Below are 19364 nucleotides of genomic sequence, written 5' to 3'. Positions count from 1 at the left end.
TGTTTCTTCTGTGTATAAGGTACTATCTAATATAGTGTACAAGAGTGTATAAAATCGTGTACAAAATTAAACATGCCATGTAGTTTAGTTAGAAGCGCGTTGTAAAGCCAGTGTGGCTAACACCCACAAGGAATTGAAATGGAACTTCAGTTGAGGTTAGGTCCCAACCACACCAGTGTACCTTCAAACCCACCTCACCTGAATAGATTATCTTATGTGGCAACATGGCTGCAACTTTGATACGTGTTTGAACCGTATTTTTGTATTTTTGTACCCGTTTGACCAATTTAGTACTTTGACTTAGTAAGGGTACCAAGAAGACAAATTATGTTTTGTGTGCGAGTTAGTCGGTAACAAAATCAAGTACATTCATAGAAAATGCTATAAGCCTATATTCATGAATTGTTTTAACAAACACACAAGAGGTTCCATTCTTTCTATACGTAATTTCAGATCCGTTGTATTGTACCGTTATTCGGTTTAACTTCATATAAAACATATTTCGCAACCCAGTTACTTGACACTGCTTAGTATAAGTTACATCCGATGTTCTTCGAATTAAATTCTTGGCTGATTGATAACCTAATTGGCACGCGTATTAATTATTTCTCTAGGGAAATTTTTAGCTGCCGAACCTCGTTACCGAAGAAACACCTCGCGCGCCTTGTCCGCGAGTTGCAGTTCGCTCTTCGAGCTCACTTCTTGAGTTGCATTCTATTGAGGAATGTCATGGCCAGTACTCGATATCACACTTTTACACAATCGCTATAAACGTAATATTATGTCAAAAAACCGAGAAGGGGTTAAAACCTTTAATTGTAGATATCTTTATTGATCTTTAAACATTGCAATAGATCTCGTCACAATAGAATGCAATTACAATTTAAAAGTTAAAACAGATCAAGAATTATATTCAAATATATATATATATATATATATATATATATATATATACAAATTGATATATTGATATATATATATCACAATCAATGATAATCAATCATGCAGTAAACTCATGGTTACATCACGGGCATAATTCCGTTGAATCAAACTAAGATAAAAAAAAGTTAAGTAAATTATTAACAATGTAAATTAACAAACAAGCATGCAACCCAGTGCAATATATTGTTTTAAAATGGTAACATAGGAAAAATATGATCAAAAATGAGCTTAGTTTAGGTAAAATAAAATTACACATGCAACTTATAACTCCTCAAACTTTAACATGCTAGTGTCAGAATTGTAATGACTTTCTTAAATCGTTTTACACTGACATTCTGAGCACTTAAATGTAATTTGTTAAAAAGTTATATACCAAAAAACTCATAGGAATACAAGATCTTACGCAATCTTGTGTATGGCCTATTAATTAAATAAATCTATTTCTAGTAATATAATTATGTACATAATAATATATAATAATAGAGGAAAGTGCCCAAATTCGGACCCCCATTTTGTTTTTATATTATAAAATATATAAATTATTGAAAAAACCTGTTTTAAAAACTATGTAATATTTACTTTACTATGTCGTGTACTATTTGTAATTTATTTATGCCAAAAATATATATAAGTTACAGGAGTAAATACAAAAATTTGTAAACCTTACACTTCAGTGAATTTCAAAAAGGTTGCCTAAACTGGACCCCTGGGTAAAATGACAAAAAAACTTAATTTACTGAACTAGGAAAGGGAAATAAAACTGAAAATCAATTGCAAAACGGTTTGACAGAAAAGTTTTTTTATTTGAACATTTTTTTAACGTAGAAAATTGAAAATGTGAAAATTCAAGGTTGGGAAAATGTACATTGGGTTCAGTGAATAGGTTGTAGATTATTAAAGGCAAAAATCACAGATATAAATGTCTTATCAGCTCCTGCGCAATCTACATGGGCCCACATAGAACACATGATACACATTACCCAGAGTTCTCCTTTATTGTCCTCTGAAAAACTTTCTGTCGCAAAAAACATACAAGCCGCGTCGTCTTCTTTGGCTGGAATTACACCAGGAGGTACCTCGAGTTCTGAATTTCCGGATGAGACACTCTCATCTGCTTCACTGCCGGATACTTTTTCATCCCGTTCATCAAAAGAAAGGACGTTTCTTAACCAGTTGTTTTCCTTTCTTCCGGTTCCCCCCGACATCCTCCAGTAATACGGTTCTTTGCCTTTTGCTGTGCTTCCTTCTCTTCTTTAGCTTTTTTGGCCTCCTCTAATTGAGTTTTATAAGGAGTATAAGTAATGACTGTAGACTTGCAGGCTTTTCGTCCTCTATTTGACGTTCTTTTCTTGACTTGTGGAAGTGGGGGTTATGTCAAATGGGCTGATCTGACAAGATGTGGCAGGGCTCATCTCGAGTTCTTCATCCGGCAAAGGAAGATAACCAACTACTGAACTTGTTGATGCTGATGGCCTAATTTAAATCGATCTCTTGAAAAACCACCTTGTTCATTCGAAGTACTTTGGTTCTGATTTATTGGTGGGCTTAGGTTTGTGCCTTTAGGTTTATTTTTTCTTCAATACAGCTTCATAAAAAGAGGAATCTCTTTGTTTGTTAGCTTCTTCTATGTATTCAGCGTCCGAGAATATTGTTTTGTTCAATGGCCATATCCCAGTTACTTTAAAACCATTGATCGCTACTTCAGCTCTCTGACATTTGATGTAAGCTTTACCAAATAACTCCATCACATCAAACGCGGTGACAGGACGTTGGTTTAATTCTGAGCCACTGTCTTATTTCATCACTGTAATGGATTTTCAGAGGACCCATGAAGGTCTTGTCCAACGGCTGGGAGTTTATGAGAGCAGTGGGGGAGGCAGAGAAAGAATGGTCACATGATTTTCTTTTGCCAGGTCAATTAAATCTATGTTTTGGGTGTGGCTAAAGTGCCCATCCAGCAACAAGAGCACAGGTTTTTCTTTGGTGGGATTGGAGAACTTAATGAAATGTCGAAACCACTCTGTGAAAGAATTTGTCTGAATCCATCCTGAAGGATGTGTGGAAAAGATAGTTCCAGCTGGAGCTCCTTTTGTAAGTTGTTCACTCATGTTTTTTTTCTAGGGAAAAACTACCAACGGGGGCACAAAAGAACCACTAGCACTCATGCAAGCTACAACAGTGGATTAGGGCTCCACGCGCTCTCCTGAAGTCAAGGAAGCAACCTGTTTTTTCCCCCTGTAGACCTACAACCTTTGCTACTTTTGATTGAACAACGGTTATTCCGCTCTCGTCAACATTATAAATTCTATCAGGAGTAAATTTTTCCTTCTCATAAACTTCATCCAAAAGGCCAAAAAAACATCTCAACATTTTTCCTTGCTAAACCCAAGAGCCCTGCTATAAGAAGTCCCAGTTGGCTTTTCTTTCTGATAACTTAGACTTGTGCCTTTGTAAGAAAAGACGTACCCATTTTTTCCCTGCAATTTCATTTTTGAAAGGGTGTGCGATTTGATTTCTTTCTGCCAATTGGGACAGCGATTCTTCGGAGATCAGCACGAGTAAGACCAAAAAATGATGCCTCCATCGCAAGACAGTAAGTAACTAGCTCCTCTTCAATATCTTTACTCAAAACAGTTGGCCTAACCCCTCTTTACTTTTACTGCCTCTTCAGATGTGCCGTACTTAACATTAGATATCTTATAAGAGTAGTTTTGGGGCACATTGAAGTGTTTACTAGCCTTTTTCCATCCCATATTTTTTTACGAACTGCGTCTATTGCTTTTATCATGTCAGATTCATTCCATTTTCGCTGGGCTATTTTCCCCATTCTTCTTTTTAATCTGAAAACAATACAATAAGGAATATAATCTGGAAAAAATAACTAGCCTATTTTTAAAATAAAATATCACACGTTATGCAGGGGGTTCCAGTTTAGGCAACTGTTGGGGGTCCGTTTTAGGCACCTCATTTCTGAATTTTTTAAAACGCCATATTTAATTAAAAAAAATATCCCATGGAAATAATTACATGGTTACGTGATTCCTTCAACATTACCATTTAAGAATATATAAGGGTTGTAAGGCTTACCTGTCACTTATCGCGTCCAACTAAAAAAAACTGAGCACTCACAAAAACTTTTAGTATTGCAAAAACACGTAATGGCCGACTGTCAAGAAAGCAACTGGAGCAGGTGACGCTAGCGCTCTTCTACTTTGTGGTGGAACCTTGCACTAGTATTTAAAACTGTTGTTGCTAGGTTTTCAGCACTCATCAGAGACAATAACCATGGGGGTCCACATTAAGGCAGGGGTCCGTATTTGGGTACTTTCCTCTACTAATATATATTATTATTATATATTTATAATAATAACTATGCTATGTAATAATATAGTAATAATTATATATAATTTTAAGCTGCTAAAATTATTTCTAACATGCAACATAGCAAAAAGTAAGCAAAGATTTTTTTAAGGAGAAGCCGATCCCCTTTTAAGCCTTACTCTGCCCGTCCTCATGGGCCACTGGCCTGTGCGAGGATCTTATCTAGCAGAATAAGAGGGAGAGTCGATACAGTACAAGGTCGATGGTACTGATAAAAAGTGCAACGATCACAGACAGGATTCGAACCTGCGCTATCTCCAACTCAGACTCGAAGTCCAACGTCTCAGACCGCTCGGCTGTCGGCACTACTGTTAATATTCTTAATTTTACAAATATAGGCCTGCATTGAGCTCTGGGATCATCCCCATCTAAAATTCTCATGGTCTTCTTTTGTGTGATCAAAACACTGTCTTCGCCACTGGAGTTGCCCCGAAAGAGCAAACCATAAGCTATAGTGCTATGAAAAGACGCAAAAAACCATTCTTAAGCTATAAATTGGTATGCATTGTTTAAGGTGTCTTAAAAAGTAAATCACTTTATGCAACCTTTTATACACATAGTAAACATGAGGATTCCAGGATAGCTTAGGATCAAGAATAGTTCCCAAAAGCTTCACCGTTTTGTTACTGTCATTATTTCCATGGTTACTAAAAGAAAAATACATTTTTTGTTTTCTCTACATTCATCAGAAACATGTTGGCTCTGTACCAGTTATTTGCCTGTATAAGTAAACTATCAGTCTCTGTCTGCAAGGAAGCGATTGATAAGTGTAATGTGGCAAAGTTGCATCATCAGTGAACATTATAGATTTGAGCTTACACAAGAGACCAAATCATTTACCATAACTATGAATAGAAATGGGCCCAGTACCGACCCCTGTGGTACCCCGTACTTAACCTCAGAATGCTCAGAAAACTTACCATTTGAACAAACTGTTTGGTACTTTCACTGAGGTATGACTTGAAAAGAGCATGTTGACGATCAATCACACCATATAATTCTATTGTTCTCAGGAGTATGTCCCGATCGACACGATCTAAACCCTTTGCTAGCGGCACCAGTGGATAATCCCACTTCAAGGCTAGAAAGGATGAAGGATATAAGCTCATCGACTGCATCGATCGTGGACCTCCCCGGCCTAAAACCAAACTGACTAGTGCTAAAAATATTGTTTTGTTCAAGGAAAGTACTCACCTGACTTTTTATAACTAGTTCAAAAATTTGGAGAAGAAGGAACCAGGAAGATTTTTATAGCTGCCACATTCATTGCTGTTACCCTTCTTAAATATTGGAGCAACCTTTGATACTTTAAGTTGGCTTGGAAGATGCTTTCCATGAGACAATTATTTACACACATGGATAAGGGAACGGCAATTTCATGTATGGCATTTTTTTATAAGCACAGCGGAAATATTGTAGATGTCACAACTTTTGGTTTATTTGAGCCTGCCCACTACACTCACATTATCACTAGGGCTGACTGTCTTCCATCGGAAGCTCTCAGTTGGTACAGGAATTTGAGTCTGGATGAGATCAATAGCAGAAGTGTAGGTCGGCTAGATACTCCTCCTTACCTCTTCGACACCGGCAGTGAAGGATTTATTGATATCTGCATCAGGGGCTGTGTGTGTAGCTGATGAGGCAACGGACTCCATTTGGATGACCTGCCACGCTGCTTTATATTTATTGCTAGCAGTTGCAATAAAGTTCTCGTTGCATTTCTTCTTAGCTTGATACAGGGCAATTTTATAGGAGTTTACATCACTCCAGGCTAGTTGTTTGGGAAAGACGAACAAGATCATCACTATGTTTTTAAGATTTTCCAGTTCAGGTGTGTACCATTTAGCTCTTGTTGCCAGTTTCTTTGAAGGCTTAATGCAATTTCTGGCAAATGAATGTCCAGTAGATAAAGGTTTGATGGAATTATTTTGAGGTTTCTTAGTCCCCATCATATAGCATGCTTACCCAATCAAGCGTATCCAAGCAGCGTTTGAAATCTGCAAGAACACCTAGAGGTAATGGGCGGTATTTAATAGGCAAAACCTTTTGATTTTTTACATCATTGGTACACAGATCTGAATATGCAAGAAGTTTGATACTCATGAATTTATGATCAGAAATAGGCCAATCCAAAAGTCATGTATGATGAGGGAGTCAGATTGGTATCAATATTATCAATACATGCTAGTCCTCTGGTAGGTTCATAGTTCGTGCAATACAAACCAGCAGATCAAAGAATGTTGTGTAGCACAATAGTTTCCTTCGGATTTCCGCAGAGCTTGATGTTACAATCTGCAAAAATTACAAGGTCACAATTTAATTTAGTCAGATATTCCAGTAGAGCATCCAATTTATCAAAGAAAATTTCACTGTTACTTACACTTGGTCTTTATATAGCTATAACGATTGTTTTAAGATAAAATAGTCTAACAGCACAGGCTTCATTTATATACAGAACCTCTCAACATCAACCACACGCAGTATTTTATTGAATCAGAGACAAACACGGCAGTACCACCATGAATCGAGTGACGCCTGCAATAAATTGAGGCTAATTTAAATCCCTTAAAATTATACAGGGTACAGTTGTCATGATTCAACCAGTGTTCAGCAAAACAAAGGACTGAGAACAATTCGGTGGTCATCAAAGCTTCAATTTCCAGCACCTTGTTTGTTAGGCATTGAACATTGCCAAATAAGATTTTCCGATTAGTCCTACATCCTGAGTTAGGATTGGCTTTAACCTGTTATAGGAGACATAGATCTCACACTGTTGTTTATGTAGGATTAAATGAGGACACAACTTTTTCTAAAAAAATCTGTGTCCGAAGAGTTGTTCTTAGTCTCCTGTTGGGTTTGAGGGTTACAAGGGGGCCGGAAAATTCTTACCAGAGCTCCTCCAGACCAGTGCTCTGGATTTAGAGCATCTTTGTGCTCTGGAAACCCAATTTTATAGATTTGTAGATGTTACATTTAGAAGTCCACCCTTCAATAACCACTCAAGATCCTATGTTACAATTCACATAATTTGAGAGTCTGTTTTCATCAACTTTAGTTGAAAGCGTAGAAATACTTATCCATTTATACTTAGCCATTTATTTATACTTACTGTGGAGATGTCAGGAGTCGATTTGCTACCAATAATTGCCTAGGCTTGTTTTGGTTAAGACCACCTTGTCTTTGGACTTGGTTGTTTTGCATCCTCTTCCTCCTAGATGAGACTAGTGAAATTCAGCATAGTTTTCTTGACTGATCTTGGTGCAGTTTACTTGAGAGATGCAAATAATTCATGGTAAATTTGCTTTTCAACAACAGAGTTTGGTTTAAGTACATTCATCGTAGTAGGCTTGATAAGTCTGTTGTTTATTGAGGTTTGGATTTGGTTGGTAGATGTTAAATTTGTTTCAATTTGTTCACTATCACAACTAGTGACAAGTCAGACTGATTTTGATGAAGTAAAGATGCATGTACATTTACATGCCTAATATAATCAGAATTCGAGTTTGGTATTGTTATAATCTCAATTTGCTCGTACCCCATTTTTATCATATTACAGGGCATTTCCTTGTAATTTTCGGATAACACTGAGATTTGATCTGTTAAGATCTTAATGTAATCAAAACACTCACAACAAACCGATTTATCTGTTAGGTTTTTCATAATCTTTACAGTAAACAGCTTCCTTAGAGATTAACCAGGACTGGCATGATGCACATAACCACAAGCTCACTTCACCAATAATTTTAATTATTGTAATCCATGTCAGATATATTTACACAAGAAGTGTGATACATTTTTCCACACCTTCCAGAACAAGTAACAGCTTTACTTCGCGCGGTTGTTTACATACAGGAACCACAACACAACTCATCTTCACCGGTCGCCATCACCATTTACAATTACAGTATAGTATGTTAATAAGTTTCAGGCAATATAAACAATGAAGAACCAAATATTTTACTATCACGAAGCCAGAAACATACAGAATATCTGAGCATCTTACAATTTGATAAATTAAAAGGGTATAAATACATTTTCTTTCATAGTCACATTACCAATGGACAGATGGAAATGAAACACACATTTTAAAAACTAGTAAAAAAATTTAATACACTGAAAAAGATACAGTGTCAACAATTTCGATATGTACACAAACCTTTTTTTTGCACAGAAACTGCTTTTTTTCTTCTTTGGCAAGCAAACAGTTATATTACAAGTATACAATATACAAAAATACGTATCTGGTTAAACAAAAATACGAGTTATGCAACTAAGAAAAAACACTTATAGCGTAAAGGGCGTATTGTCAAGAATTATACATTTATTCTGGTAAATTCAGAAACAATAGACACTTGTATAGCTTGTCACAAGACTTGTTGAACAATATAAGTTACAACAAAGTATTTTAACAAAATTAAAAAGTGTACAAAAATGTTCATAACACATTTCATTGGTAAAACAAATCATACTACAAAATTTAACTAGTGAAACCTTATTCCAAAAATTTTAAAAGGACAAAACTATATAACCATTAAATCAATATGTTGCCTTATAAGACAGCAAATAATCACTTCAGAAGTAGCCACAAAGAATAAAGATTGTATCAGTATCACTTCATCTCAGTATCAGTTTTACGAGAAAAAAACAAGAAATAAACAATCTTAATTTTTGCCAACCATATCAATTGCTAGAATAAAAAGATGCTATATTTAAGGGAAAGATCTATAAAATCCCTTCAGTTGTTCAATTACGTTTTTGCTCAAAAATAAATTTCAATTAAATTTCTTAATTGGTATAACTTTTTTGAACATTATAATGGATGATATTTGTAGAAACAATAATAGGGAACAAACAAATATTTTGACCCTAGAAGTTAAATCATTTGGGTTGAGAATGAGATCCACTCTTATTTCATGACTCACAGGTTTGATGTAATCAAATCTTACACAATCAAAGAGAAATGAACCAATTTTTCCAATTAAATTGAATTGCACATATATATAAATAAGAGGGGATAAATACAAAACCCACCCAAACTTTTCAGTCTTAACTCAAGACAGTCAGTCTAATGAATATAAATTAATGATTATCAAATATCAGCATTATCAATTCGACATTTTTCATTCAAATAATCTCAAGATTAGCATCTTCTTTTTTTGTACCCACATTTAACTATACAAATTACATTACATATAATGCAACAGCATGTTGATTTAGCTAATGCTGTTAAAACTAACACCTATAACAACACACACACAGTTGATTTTGTGGTGTATTAAAAGTACTAAAAGAGATAAAATATTAAAAGGCACGAAATATTAATATATAAAATCGTTACTACGTATTCAGGTCATGTAAGAAAGTAATTATATGACAAACAAAAATAAAGTAATTTATCATGTAATTAACAAAAAATAAGGTATAATTTATAAACAAAACAAAAATTAACAGTCCAATTTTTCAATCAAAACTGTGCAAGACTTACATGACAAACAGTAACGTACAGAAATTATACCAAACAGCCCAACTTTACATAGTTCTCTCAACTAACCCATCGTTTTGCTGCAAAGTATATTTTTGCAAGGCCATTGGCAAAATCCTCCGACACGTAAGCTAAAGTCAATAAACAATATTCACCCGCAATCAGCTGAATCAGCTGAACTGTAGTTGTTTTTAGCTTGTTTTTTTTTTTTTTTGAAAGCTTGTACACTGATGGTTATTTAGTTTGTGAATAGTTTTCCACGATTTGCAGTTATTTACAAAATTGTGCATGTAATGTAGCAACATAGTAAAGTACCAATGTAGGAGTTATCGTAATTAATAATAGAAGAACTTAAGTAATATATTTTGCATATCTCTTATATTGCTAAATTAAGTACAATAAACTGATGAAAACGTAGCATAATTGAAATAAAATTTTGAATGGGCTTAAAGAATACTGTACAATAGAACTTATTCAAAGAAGACATGATTTCAGTGCCAAATGGTCCAGATATCCTCTATCTGCTTCACTGGTTCTGGCTCTGAAACAAACTAATCATGTTCTTGTAACATAAGAAAGCAACAATAAGTCAGATATCGCAACTACAACAAGATATTTCACCACTATTTACATTATCAGCAAAGAATAACTCTCAAAGATGTTTGATTTAAAAGTAAAACAGAACATAGTTTGTGATTAAACTATATACAAAAATATATACTGTATATTTAGTGGAAATTCAATAGTCGCTAGTTAATGTGATGACTTGTTATCTGGCCATGATACAACTATTTATGTGTATGAGGATAATTTTCATTACATCAACCTACAAAAAAAAAACCAATGAAATAAAATTTTGTTTCATATTTTTAACCCTTTTAATACATTCTCATTTTCACCTCCACCAAAATCTGCAAGGCCGACAATTAATTTCTTTCCTAAAACAATCCTCTATAGATTAAAAACAAAAACTGATTGTATGCTTGTACAACGTAAATTGGCTCTAAGATTCTAGACTAAATCAATATAATCTGTCAGTGGGTTGGCACTTCTGGTTTTCTATGATTTGGCTGTCCCACCCCCTCTTATCTGAGCTGTGGTTGGGCGCTGTGATCTTTCTCCAATTCAATACTCTGGAAGTGCCAGTGGCCTTATAAAGTTGTAGCGATGCAGCAAGTTGAGTTGAGGTCCAGAAGTGCACTTGTGAGTAACAGAAAGATTGGTAATACTCGTGATCGTAACAGATGGAATTTGGGTTCATACTTTTGACTGTGTCAGTGTTAAATAGACTCTTGACTCTTGTGTAATTAGGGTGGGAGAGAGTGAGAAGGGTGGGGTCCTGAGTGACAGCTACTGCCACTAGAGGAGTAGAAGTGCCTGAGGCTTGTATCCGCACAGATAACAATATATTCGTATCATACCATAGAAAGACAGCTGTTCAAAAACCTCAAGTTACAATATCTGGCAAGAGTAATACTCACATGTCAGGTTGGGAATAGAAGAGGGAGACCAGCGTGGGTTCCTGAGTGACAGCTACTGCCACTACAGCAGTAGAGGAGCCTGAGGCTTGTATCCACACAGATAACAATATATTCATGTCATGCCATAGGAAGAAAGCGGTTCAAACAGCTCAAGTTACATGTCTGGAGAAATAAGAGTAATACTCACATTGTCAGGTTAGAATTGAAGAAGGAGACCAGCGTGGGTTCCTGAGTGACAGCTACTGCTGCTAGGGCAGTAGAGGTGCCTGAAGCTTGTATCCACACAGATAACAATATATTCATGTCATGCCATAGGAATAAAGCGGTTCAAACAGCTCAAGTTACAATGTCTGGAGAGATAAGAGTAATACTCACATTGTCAGGTTGAGAATTGAAGAGGAGACCAGCGTGGGTTCCTGAGTGACAGCTACTGCCACTACAGCAGTAGAGGAGCCTGAGGCTTGTATCCACACAGATAACAATATATTCATGTCATGCCATAGGAAGAAAGCGGTTCAAACAGCTCAAGTTACAATGTCTGGAGAGATAAGAGTAATACTCACATTGTCAGGTTGAGAATTGAAGAAGGAGACCAGCGTGGGTTCCTGAGTGACAGCTACTGCCACTACAGCAGTAGAGGTGCCTGAAGCTTGTATCCACACAGATAACAATATATTCATGTCATGCCATAGGAAGAAAGCGGTTCAAACAGCTCAAGTTACAATGTCTGGAGAGATAAGAGTAATACTCACATTGTCAGGTTGAGAATTGAAGAAGGAGACCAGCGTGGGTTCCTGAGTGACAGATACTGCCACTACGGCAGTAGAGGTGCCTGAAGCTTGTATCCACACAGATAACAATATATTCATGTCATGCCATAGGAAGAAAGCGGTTCAAACAGCTCAAGTTACAATATCTGGAGAGATAAAAGAAATACTCACATTGTCAGGTTGAGAATTGAAGAGGGAGACCAGGGTGGGTTCCTGAGTGACAGCTACTGCTGCTAGGGCAGTAGAGGTGCCTGAGGATTGTATCCACACAGGAGTCTGTCTCACAGCTATCTGCTGACCCTGCTGGAATGCAGCTGTCACCTACAAACCAAAGGTAATGTCTTTGGAAATGTTCTCAAGATTGCACAATGTTTCTCTGACATATCATATTAAAAAAGTAAAACTGGTAGTGGTTATTATGAAAGACAAAGAAACTCTAGAAAAACTGAAACTAGAACTGTCTAATTCTTAAACCAGGTTCATTCTAGAAGTTAATACAAAATAAGCTGTGTCTCTACATCTGATACCTGAAAGACCCAACTGAAGCACCACAAAGCAATACTAACTGTTGGTTCCTGGGTTTTAGCCACATATTGCATTGAGTTTTATATTTGATTGTGCTATACTTATAAAATTTACGTTGAAAATTAGTACAACTATAATTATGTATTTGTTCAATTTTTTATGTGGTATAACTGTTTTGTATATGTACAAAATGTATAGGACTAAATGTAATTGGTGTATATAAAGTTTATTTTTCCATTATCATTTACACAGGTTATGTGTAGAAAGGACCATTTGGCAATGAGCGATAGTAACCCCTCATTAACACGGCTAGATATCCATTAAACGGAGACCACCTTGACATGAAAATAGCTGCAATAGTCCCGCACCTAGCAGCTACAGAGTGAAATGTAATCTACTTTCTGGATAGCCCTCGTATCTACACATATCTTACATTTAGATCGACAGAATGTTTAGTTTATAGACCCTTCTGATGAGCTATTCCTTATTAATTTTAATCTTATATTGATTTTGAATGGGCCGAAATTGAATTGGATTTAACTTTAAGGGTTGTATCACTACAGTGTTTTTTTTTTCATTCCAATGTGCAACGAAGTTATTGTCTGACCAATGTAGTTTTTCTGACAGTTTTTATGTTTTTTGCTGGATTCACAAGTTATTTTACCAATTATTGTAGAATTTCTTTGTTTTGCTACTATAGACATTTTTTTAGTTTATTATTAAATTTCATACTTTACGGCAAGGCTTACAACAAGGTTCACAGCCAAAAGGTTTCTTGAAATTTTTGATTAGTTCAACAGGGGGTAGTTTAGTTCCTCATAATAGATCTTTCAAATTTTGGGGCTTTAAAAAATTGCTTTAGATGGACTACTCAATATATTTCTTGTTACAGGTGAAGCTTTTAGAATATTATGTGCTGTTTTTATGATATCATTAATTTGTATAGCCCTAGTAAGTATGAAGTAATACATGTTGTACTTTGTTGTATTTCCTTTTAATTTTTTAATTTTTGTTTGTAACAATGATTGACAGATTTATTAGAACAAAGTTTTTTTTGCTCTACCAGTAACAAAACAAAGACATAATATAACAAAGACAAAGAGTATAATAATTGTTATTATACTTTTTGGAATGGTTTTGTTATAATAACCAGGATGGCAGCTTGAATAGTTTAAATATTGCATACAATTTGGATCTTTGACATTTGTTTTTAGGTTTAAAAACACATTGACATCTAAAAATGTAACAAGGTCGTTAGAAATTTTGAAAGTGAATTTCAAATTTAAATTCCAAATTCCTATTAAAAACTGTTCTGTAATTAAAATGTATACTACAGTATAAAGTTTTTAATGTTATAGAAAATAAGCTATGCTCTAAAACTCAATGCAATAAATTGTTGTATTTATTGCAAATACAATGGGATTTATAAATTCAAAAGAACGTTAACGTTCCATGTGTAACATGTCAAGAACAGTTATGTGTGTTGATTGTCATCAACAAAAGATTTAAAATTCCAAAAAATTTACAACATGACAGTGGTTCTCAAACTGTTAGGACCTCTGCAAAAAACTGATGTGCACATCAGTTAAAAAGGGGTTTACGATAAAAAGGTCACGTCGCACATTAAGATATAGGTGAATTATAAACACACTCACACTTGGAAATTATTAAAAATTAAAGTTATTATTACTAACAATCCAATGCTGATTTTTATAAAACAAGATTATGAAATGTTGCAGAAGTCTCTGTAGGATATTGGAATCCTGTTCATCCTGACTGAAGTAGTTTTTTATAACAGGAAGATATATTAAAGTAAGTTGTTGAGTCAAAATTACAAATGTTTTTCTAAGGATATTATTTTAAGAGATAATAAAAATGTTAATTCTACAACAAATTCTACCATTGCCACATTCTAATTTTGCAGTTTTCATAAATTTCCATTTGTTGAACATTCTGAACGTCAGAATTAAAATATGTCACAATCTGCATACTTTTTTGTCAGTCAATGGATAGAATTACCAATTAGTTTAGAAACTTTGTTTTACAACGATTTAATGCAGTGTCAGAGCATATCTGCTGAATAAGTTAAGCTTCCAGAGAACTTTACATTATCAGGCACTCACAGCCTGCTGGGCAGCCAGCTGTTTCTGCTTGTTGATAAAATCAGCACAGCGTGTTGCTATTTCCACCGGACTCAAGGGGTTGTCGTAGTTGATGCCACAGCCTGCCAGCACCTTAGCGTGTTTTTTGTTCTTCCTGTGAGGCCTGTCGTTGAGCACTGGCTTCTTGGTTGATGTACGCTTGTTGGAGATCCCTTGAATGGAGTCAAACTTGGCGTTCATTACTTGCGTAAACGAAGTGTTGTTGTCCTGCAGAAACATCTGTGACATCTTCGTTTGGTGAGTCTGTGAAGGCGAATTAGTTGTAATATAGCATGTACATAAATAAATTGTGCTGAAGATGGAGCTTGTATTGGCTATTCTTATTTCAATCACTATACTGAAATTACCAGAACCAATATTTATAACTTTTTATTTTGTGAAACCTTTTGATAGCAAGTCAAAAGGTCTATTATTCTACAGGAACCTCACAAAGGTAAGAACGGTATACTTTGCTATAGACTTGCTATTAATAGGCCTCACAAAATAAAAAGCTATAAATATTGGTTCTTGTAATTTCAATGTAGTGATAGAAATAAATTCTGGTTACTATCAGTATTTTATCCATAAAATATGTTGTGTGATTAATGACACGTTATTGACATTATAAATAGTATCCTAAGAAAAAAAAACATTAACCTGCAGTACCTTATAAATCCCACTGGTTTTCTTTTCCTTCTTTGAAATCATGTCTACAACCATCTTTCCTTCTTCTCTCGGTATGATGAAATATTCGTACCTGAAAATTGTTAGGATTAATTTTGGCAACAGATTTTTCTTAATTGTTAAGCCTTGCTGTTCTATTTTTTATTAGAATATGTCATTTGCTTTTGGAATTTATGGCTTGCAATAAAATATAAAAAATATAAAAATATCTATAAAAACACTATACAGTGTGTAAAATGTCACCTCCTAGAATAGTGAAGGTGGATAGAGTAACATACAAAAGGATTGTTAGTTATGAATTGAATGTTTTGCCACCACTAAAACAAATACAGTGAATACAAATTACCTTAAAACCAGATCTAAATACTCTTTGGAATATGTAAGTTTAAAACATGGAGTAAAACACCAAAAAAGCGCTGACTGAAGTTGAAAAAGCAAGTGATGCCAAATCTTTTGATAAAACCTTAAATCCTGTAAGGCAAGCAACAACTTCAAATACTCCAGCCGGAATACTACAAACATCAACATCCAAAATATTTTTAAACACACACAAAAATAATGATTCAACAGCCTCTGAATATAGCCTATAAACTAAGGATACATCAATAAACACTAGGTACTCAAAATTTGGATTTGCCATTTCACATCAATGCACTTTGGATATCGCTGGAAAACCCCTTGATGAAAAAAACAATACAATCTCTTGACCTTCAAAATTGTGTAATAAAGAAAAGTACAATATCTGAGCTTAAGAAAAATTATGCGAAATCAAACCAGAATATGAAGATTTTCACACCCACATTCTTAAGAGAGAATTAAATCATTTAAACAGAGAAAGTAAAAGTAAAAAAAACTAACTATGAACTTCTCTTTAATGATAAGCTTATATTGGCCACAGTTCCTATGTACACTTCAAACTTTCACTTCTGCTATAAGGACTTTGTCATTACATTGTATTTGTGAGACGACAATAAATATTCTTAAAGATAACTAAAGTGAATTTGGAAATTCAGAGGATTGTTCACACACATCACAATGTGCAACTTCTTCATTTGCATCTACTAACTCGACATTAATTTACTTCTCACAGCCTACATTTCAACAAAAAAGGCAAGTTAAATGCTGTCACAACTTAGCAAACATGCTTCAAAGGAAAACCGAAGAAACAGCATTGGCACTGAAATTTATTATCAGTGAGCACAAAGAAGCTGTTAATGTAGTACAGGCTCATATGAACGACATAACAGCACAGATGAAGGAAGGCCCAACAATGGGGTTTGCCCATACCATTTCGGCCAATCACGAGGACCCCAGACATGTCATCCGGAGTGGCTGTAGTCTTCAGGCACAACTTTTGGAGGCCTACGCAAGATATTATGTAGATAAAAAGTTAAGTCAGCAGATTTCAAATGGAGCTCATATCTACCATTTGGTGACTAATTCAGTATACTGGGGCAAGCCAACACCAGAAGGCTACAACATTGCTTTTACAGTTGATTTCACTAATAGAGGACTGAAGATCTAAGCATGTTCCATGGGAACTGTGAGGGACCCATCAAGCCTACACACTTCATCAAGAACATCATTGAGTTTTAGCGGTCAACAAAAGCTACAGTCTACATCATATCTAACAACCAACAATAGTATTGTTTATTTGAGAGGTGGTCTTTCACAGTATTTCTAGGGACACTAAAACACCTCATCACAGAACACAATGAAAACACTAAAATTTTACCCTCTTCATCCATTGGAATCATCTTCAGATGCATTCCTCCATTGCTGCATTGTCTCAGGTTGTCGGGCGGGTGTGTGAAGAAGCCGCCATCCCTTCAACATCTCTTCAAGACCCTACTACACTACTCTGTAGAGATACAATCAACCTCAACAATCCCCATACTGCTCCCTCCTCAATTTCAACCACCTTGCCTAACTTGCCTTCCACCAGCTGACCTACTAACTCTCGAGCTCTTCATCACATAACTACAACACCTCACAGTCACAGATCAGAATACTGAACCTTTCCTCTCCCTCTTCCAACCAAGAAATCCCGACATGAACACAAATTGGCTTCCAATCTGGTCTTTCATTCCAGAGGCCAACTGAACTTCTTAAAAGTGAGATTGGTGGAAATATTGTAAATGGTAATGTTCTGGAGTTGAATAGTGAACTGTCTTACTAGTGTGCTTACTAATAATGAGTCTTTTTTAGGAAAGTTATAGTTATAGTCAAAGTCAAACCACTTTATTCCATAATATGTACAAGGTACAAAAAATAGTGCCACTATAATAAACCTAACTAATATTAATTTTAAAATATAAATAAAAAATGGTAACATTACATTTTACATTATAACAATTTATCTTCAATTATTTAATTGGCTTTTATATTAAAATATTCCTCAAAAGAATATAGAGACAACTTAGTTAAATAATCCTTTACTTCTTTTTTAAACTTTAACAAATCTATTTCGATTATAAATTTTGTCGGTAAATCACGTAAATACCCCACACCTCTGTAATATGTTTTCTTTTTATTAAATTCGAGATTGTGTTGATGAATATGTCTATTAAAACGAGTATTAAACATGTATGTTTTTAGTTTTCAGTACAGAATAAAAAAATTGTTTTACATAAATTAATTGATTCAAGAATATGTAAACCATATACTGTCAGAATTCCAAGTTCCAAAAAAATGGAAGTTCCTAAGTTTCTGGGAAATGAAAAACCTCAACATTTCAAGAACAAACTGACAATGTGACTTCAAGAACGACTGCACAGAAACCGAATTTTTTAAATAATTGTACTGTATAACCTTAACAACCTGTAATTTTATTTTACCTAGCGACTGTACTATTCTCCATGAATATATAATAAAGAATATTGTCTATTTTCTAAATTCAAAAGAATACCTGTGACTGCTTCAGATTGATTTTTAATAGCTGCTTTAAGCTTTTTTAGACACTCTAGTAAGCTCAGAAGTTATTATCTTCTGATTGTTTGTAAAACTTAATTTCATCGATTAATATTCTTAAAGTCTACAAAACCATCATTATAGCTTAAATCTATAAAATCGTCAAAAATAAAAGTAAGACAACATTAATTAACAACCTTATTTTTTTATACTGATTCAAGAAAAATGTAATAAACACATCATTTTCAATGTTACAAATACCTTGTTTGCTATTTGCTATATACATCCGGCAGCTCTACATTTGTTTTTACTATTTTGAATGTAATCAACATTTTTAGCATATTTGGCCTCATGTACAGTGATTGTCTTTAGATTTTAATTCACAAATATATCATTTAGGTTTGCGTTGTGTTAAATGTACATTTTCTAATCTATCCAAAAATAGCAGCCTTTCCTTTATGATAGCCAATTCATGCATTTACCAATCCTGTTTTTTCTTTTATTTTTTATTTATCTTTCAGACAACTTTGTAATGATTTAAACTATTCAGAATAATATCAAAATTTTTAGTAAATAATGTTGCAGAACCTCTTTCAGTATACTCACCAAGCAAGGATGACCAATCATAAAACCCAAAAAGCAAAAAGAGAGGTTCAATATTCTTTTTAGGTAGTTCCATGCTTTAAATGCTATTTACATGTTGTGAGATACTTCTTGAGTCGACAGATTTAACTTTTTGAAACCTATCAATGTATTATGGTATGAATGAATAAATAATAAAATAATTCAAGAAGACACATAAAACTTTGTTTAAAATAAAAACATTATCAAGGCAATTTTCTCTCTAGTTGCATTTTTATTTGAAGGAAAAAAGTTAAACTGTCTTAAAATGTTAAGAAAATCTTTTGCAGTTTTGGTATTTTTTGTAATATGAAATTTCCGTTGAAATCACCTCCTATTATTCTATGTAATATTTCCAACCAATAATAAAAATTAAAAAATGTTCAAAATCAAATCAAATCAAAATCTTTATTGTCCTTTAGGCATA

General features: G+C 34.4%; 1 protein-coding gene across 2 annotated transcripts; it reads right to left on the bottom strand.

Annotated features, from left to right (window-relative positions):
- Positions 1 to 8406: 8406 nt before the first annotated feature.
- On the bottom strand, positions 8407 to 15517 carry LOC124367743 (E1A-binding protein p400-like). 2 transcript variants are annotated; one of them, XM_046824825.1, is made up of 4 exons: positions 15389 to 15517; positions 14705 to 14986; positions 12228 to 12377; positions 8407 to 10346 (listed from the first exon to the last, which is right to left on the bottom strand). In XM_046824825.1, exons 1-4 carry the CDS (start codon positions 15440 to 15442, stop codon positions 10332 to 10334), a joined length of 501 nt encoding a protein of 166 aa, XP_046680781.1. In that variant the 5' UTR covers positions 15443 to 15517; the 3' UTR covers positions 8407 to 10331. The 2 variants fall into 2 exon arrangements, with proteins under 2 accessions (XP_046680781.1, XP_046680780.1); XM_046824824.1 differs by having other exon boundaries at positions 8407 to 10356; positions 15389 to 15506.
- Between the last annotated feature and the right edge of the window lie 3847 nt (positions 15518 to 19364).

The sequence above is a fragment of the Homalodisca vitripennis genome, chromosome 8, assembly GCF_021130785.1.
Source record: "Homalodisca vitripennis isolate AUS2020 chromosome 8, UT_GWSS_2.1, whole genome shotgun sequence".
Taxonomy (NCBI): domain Eukaryota; kingdom Metazoa; phylum Arthropoda; class Insecta; order Hemiptera; family Cicadellidae; genus Homalodisca; species Homalodisca vitripennis.
The sequence above is the reverse complement of the archived record's forward strand: the minus strand, read 5'-3'. Positions and strand labels throughout refer to the sequence as shown.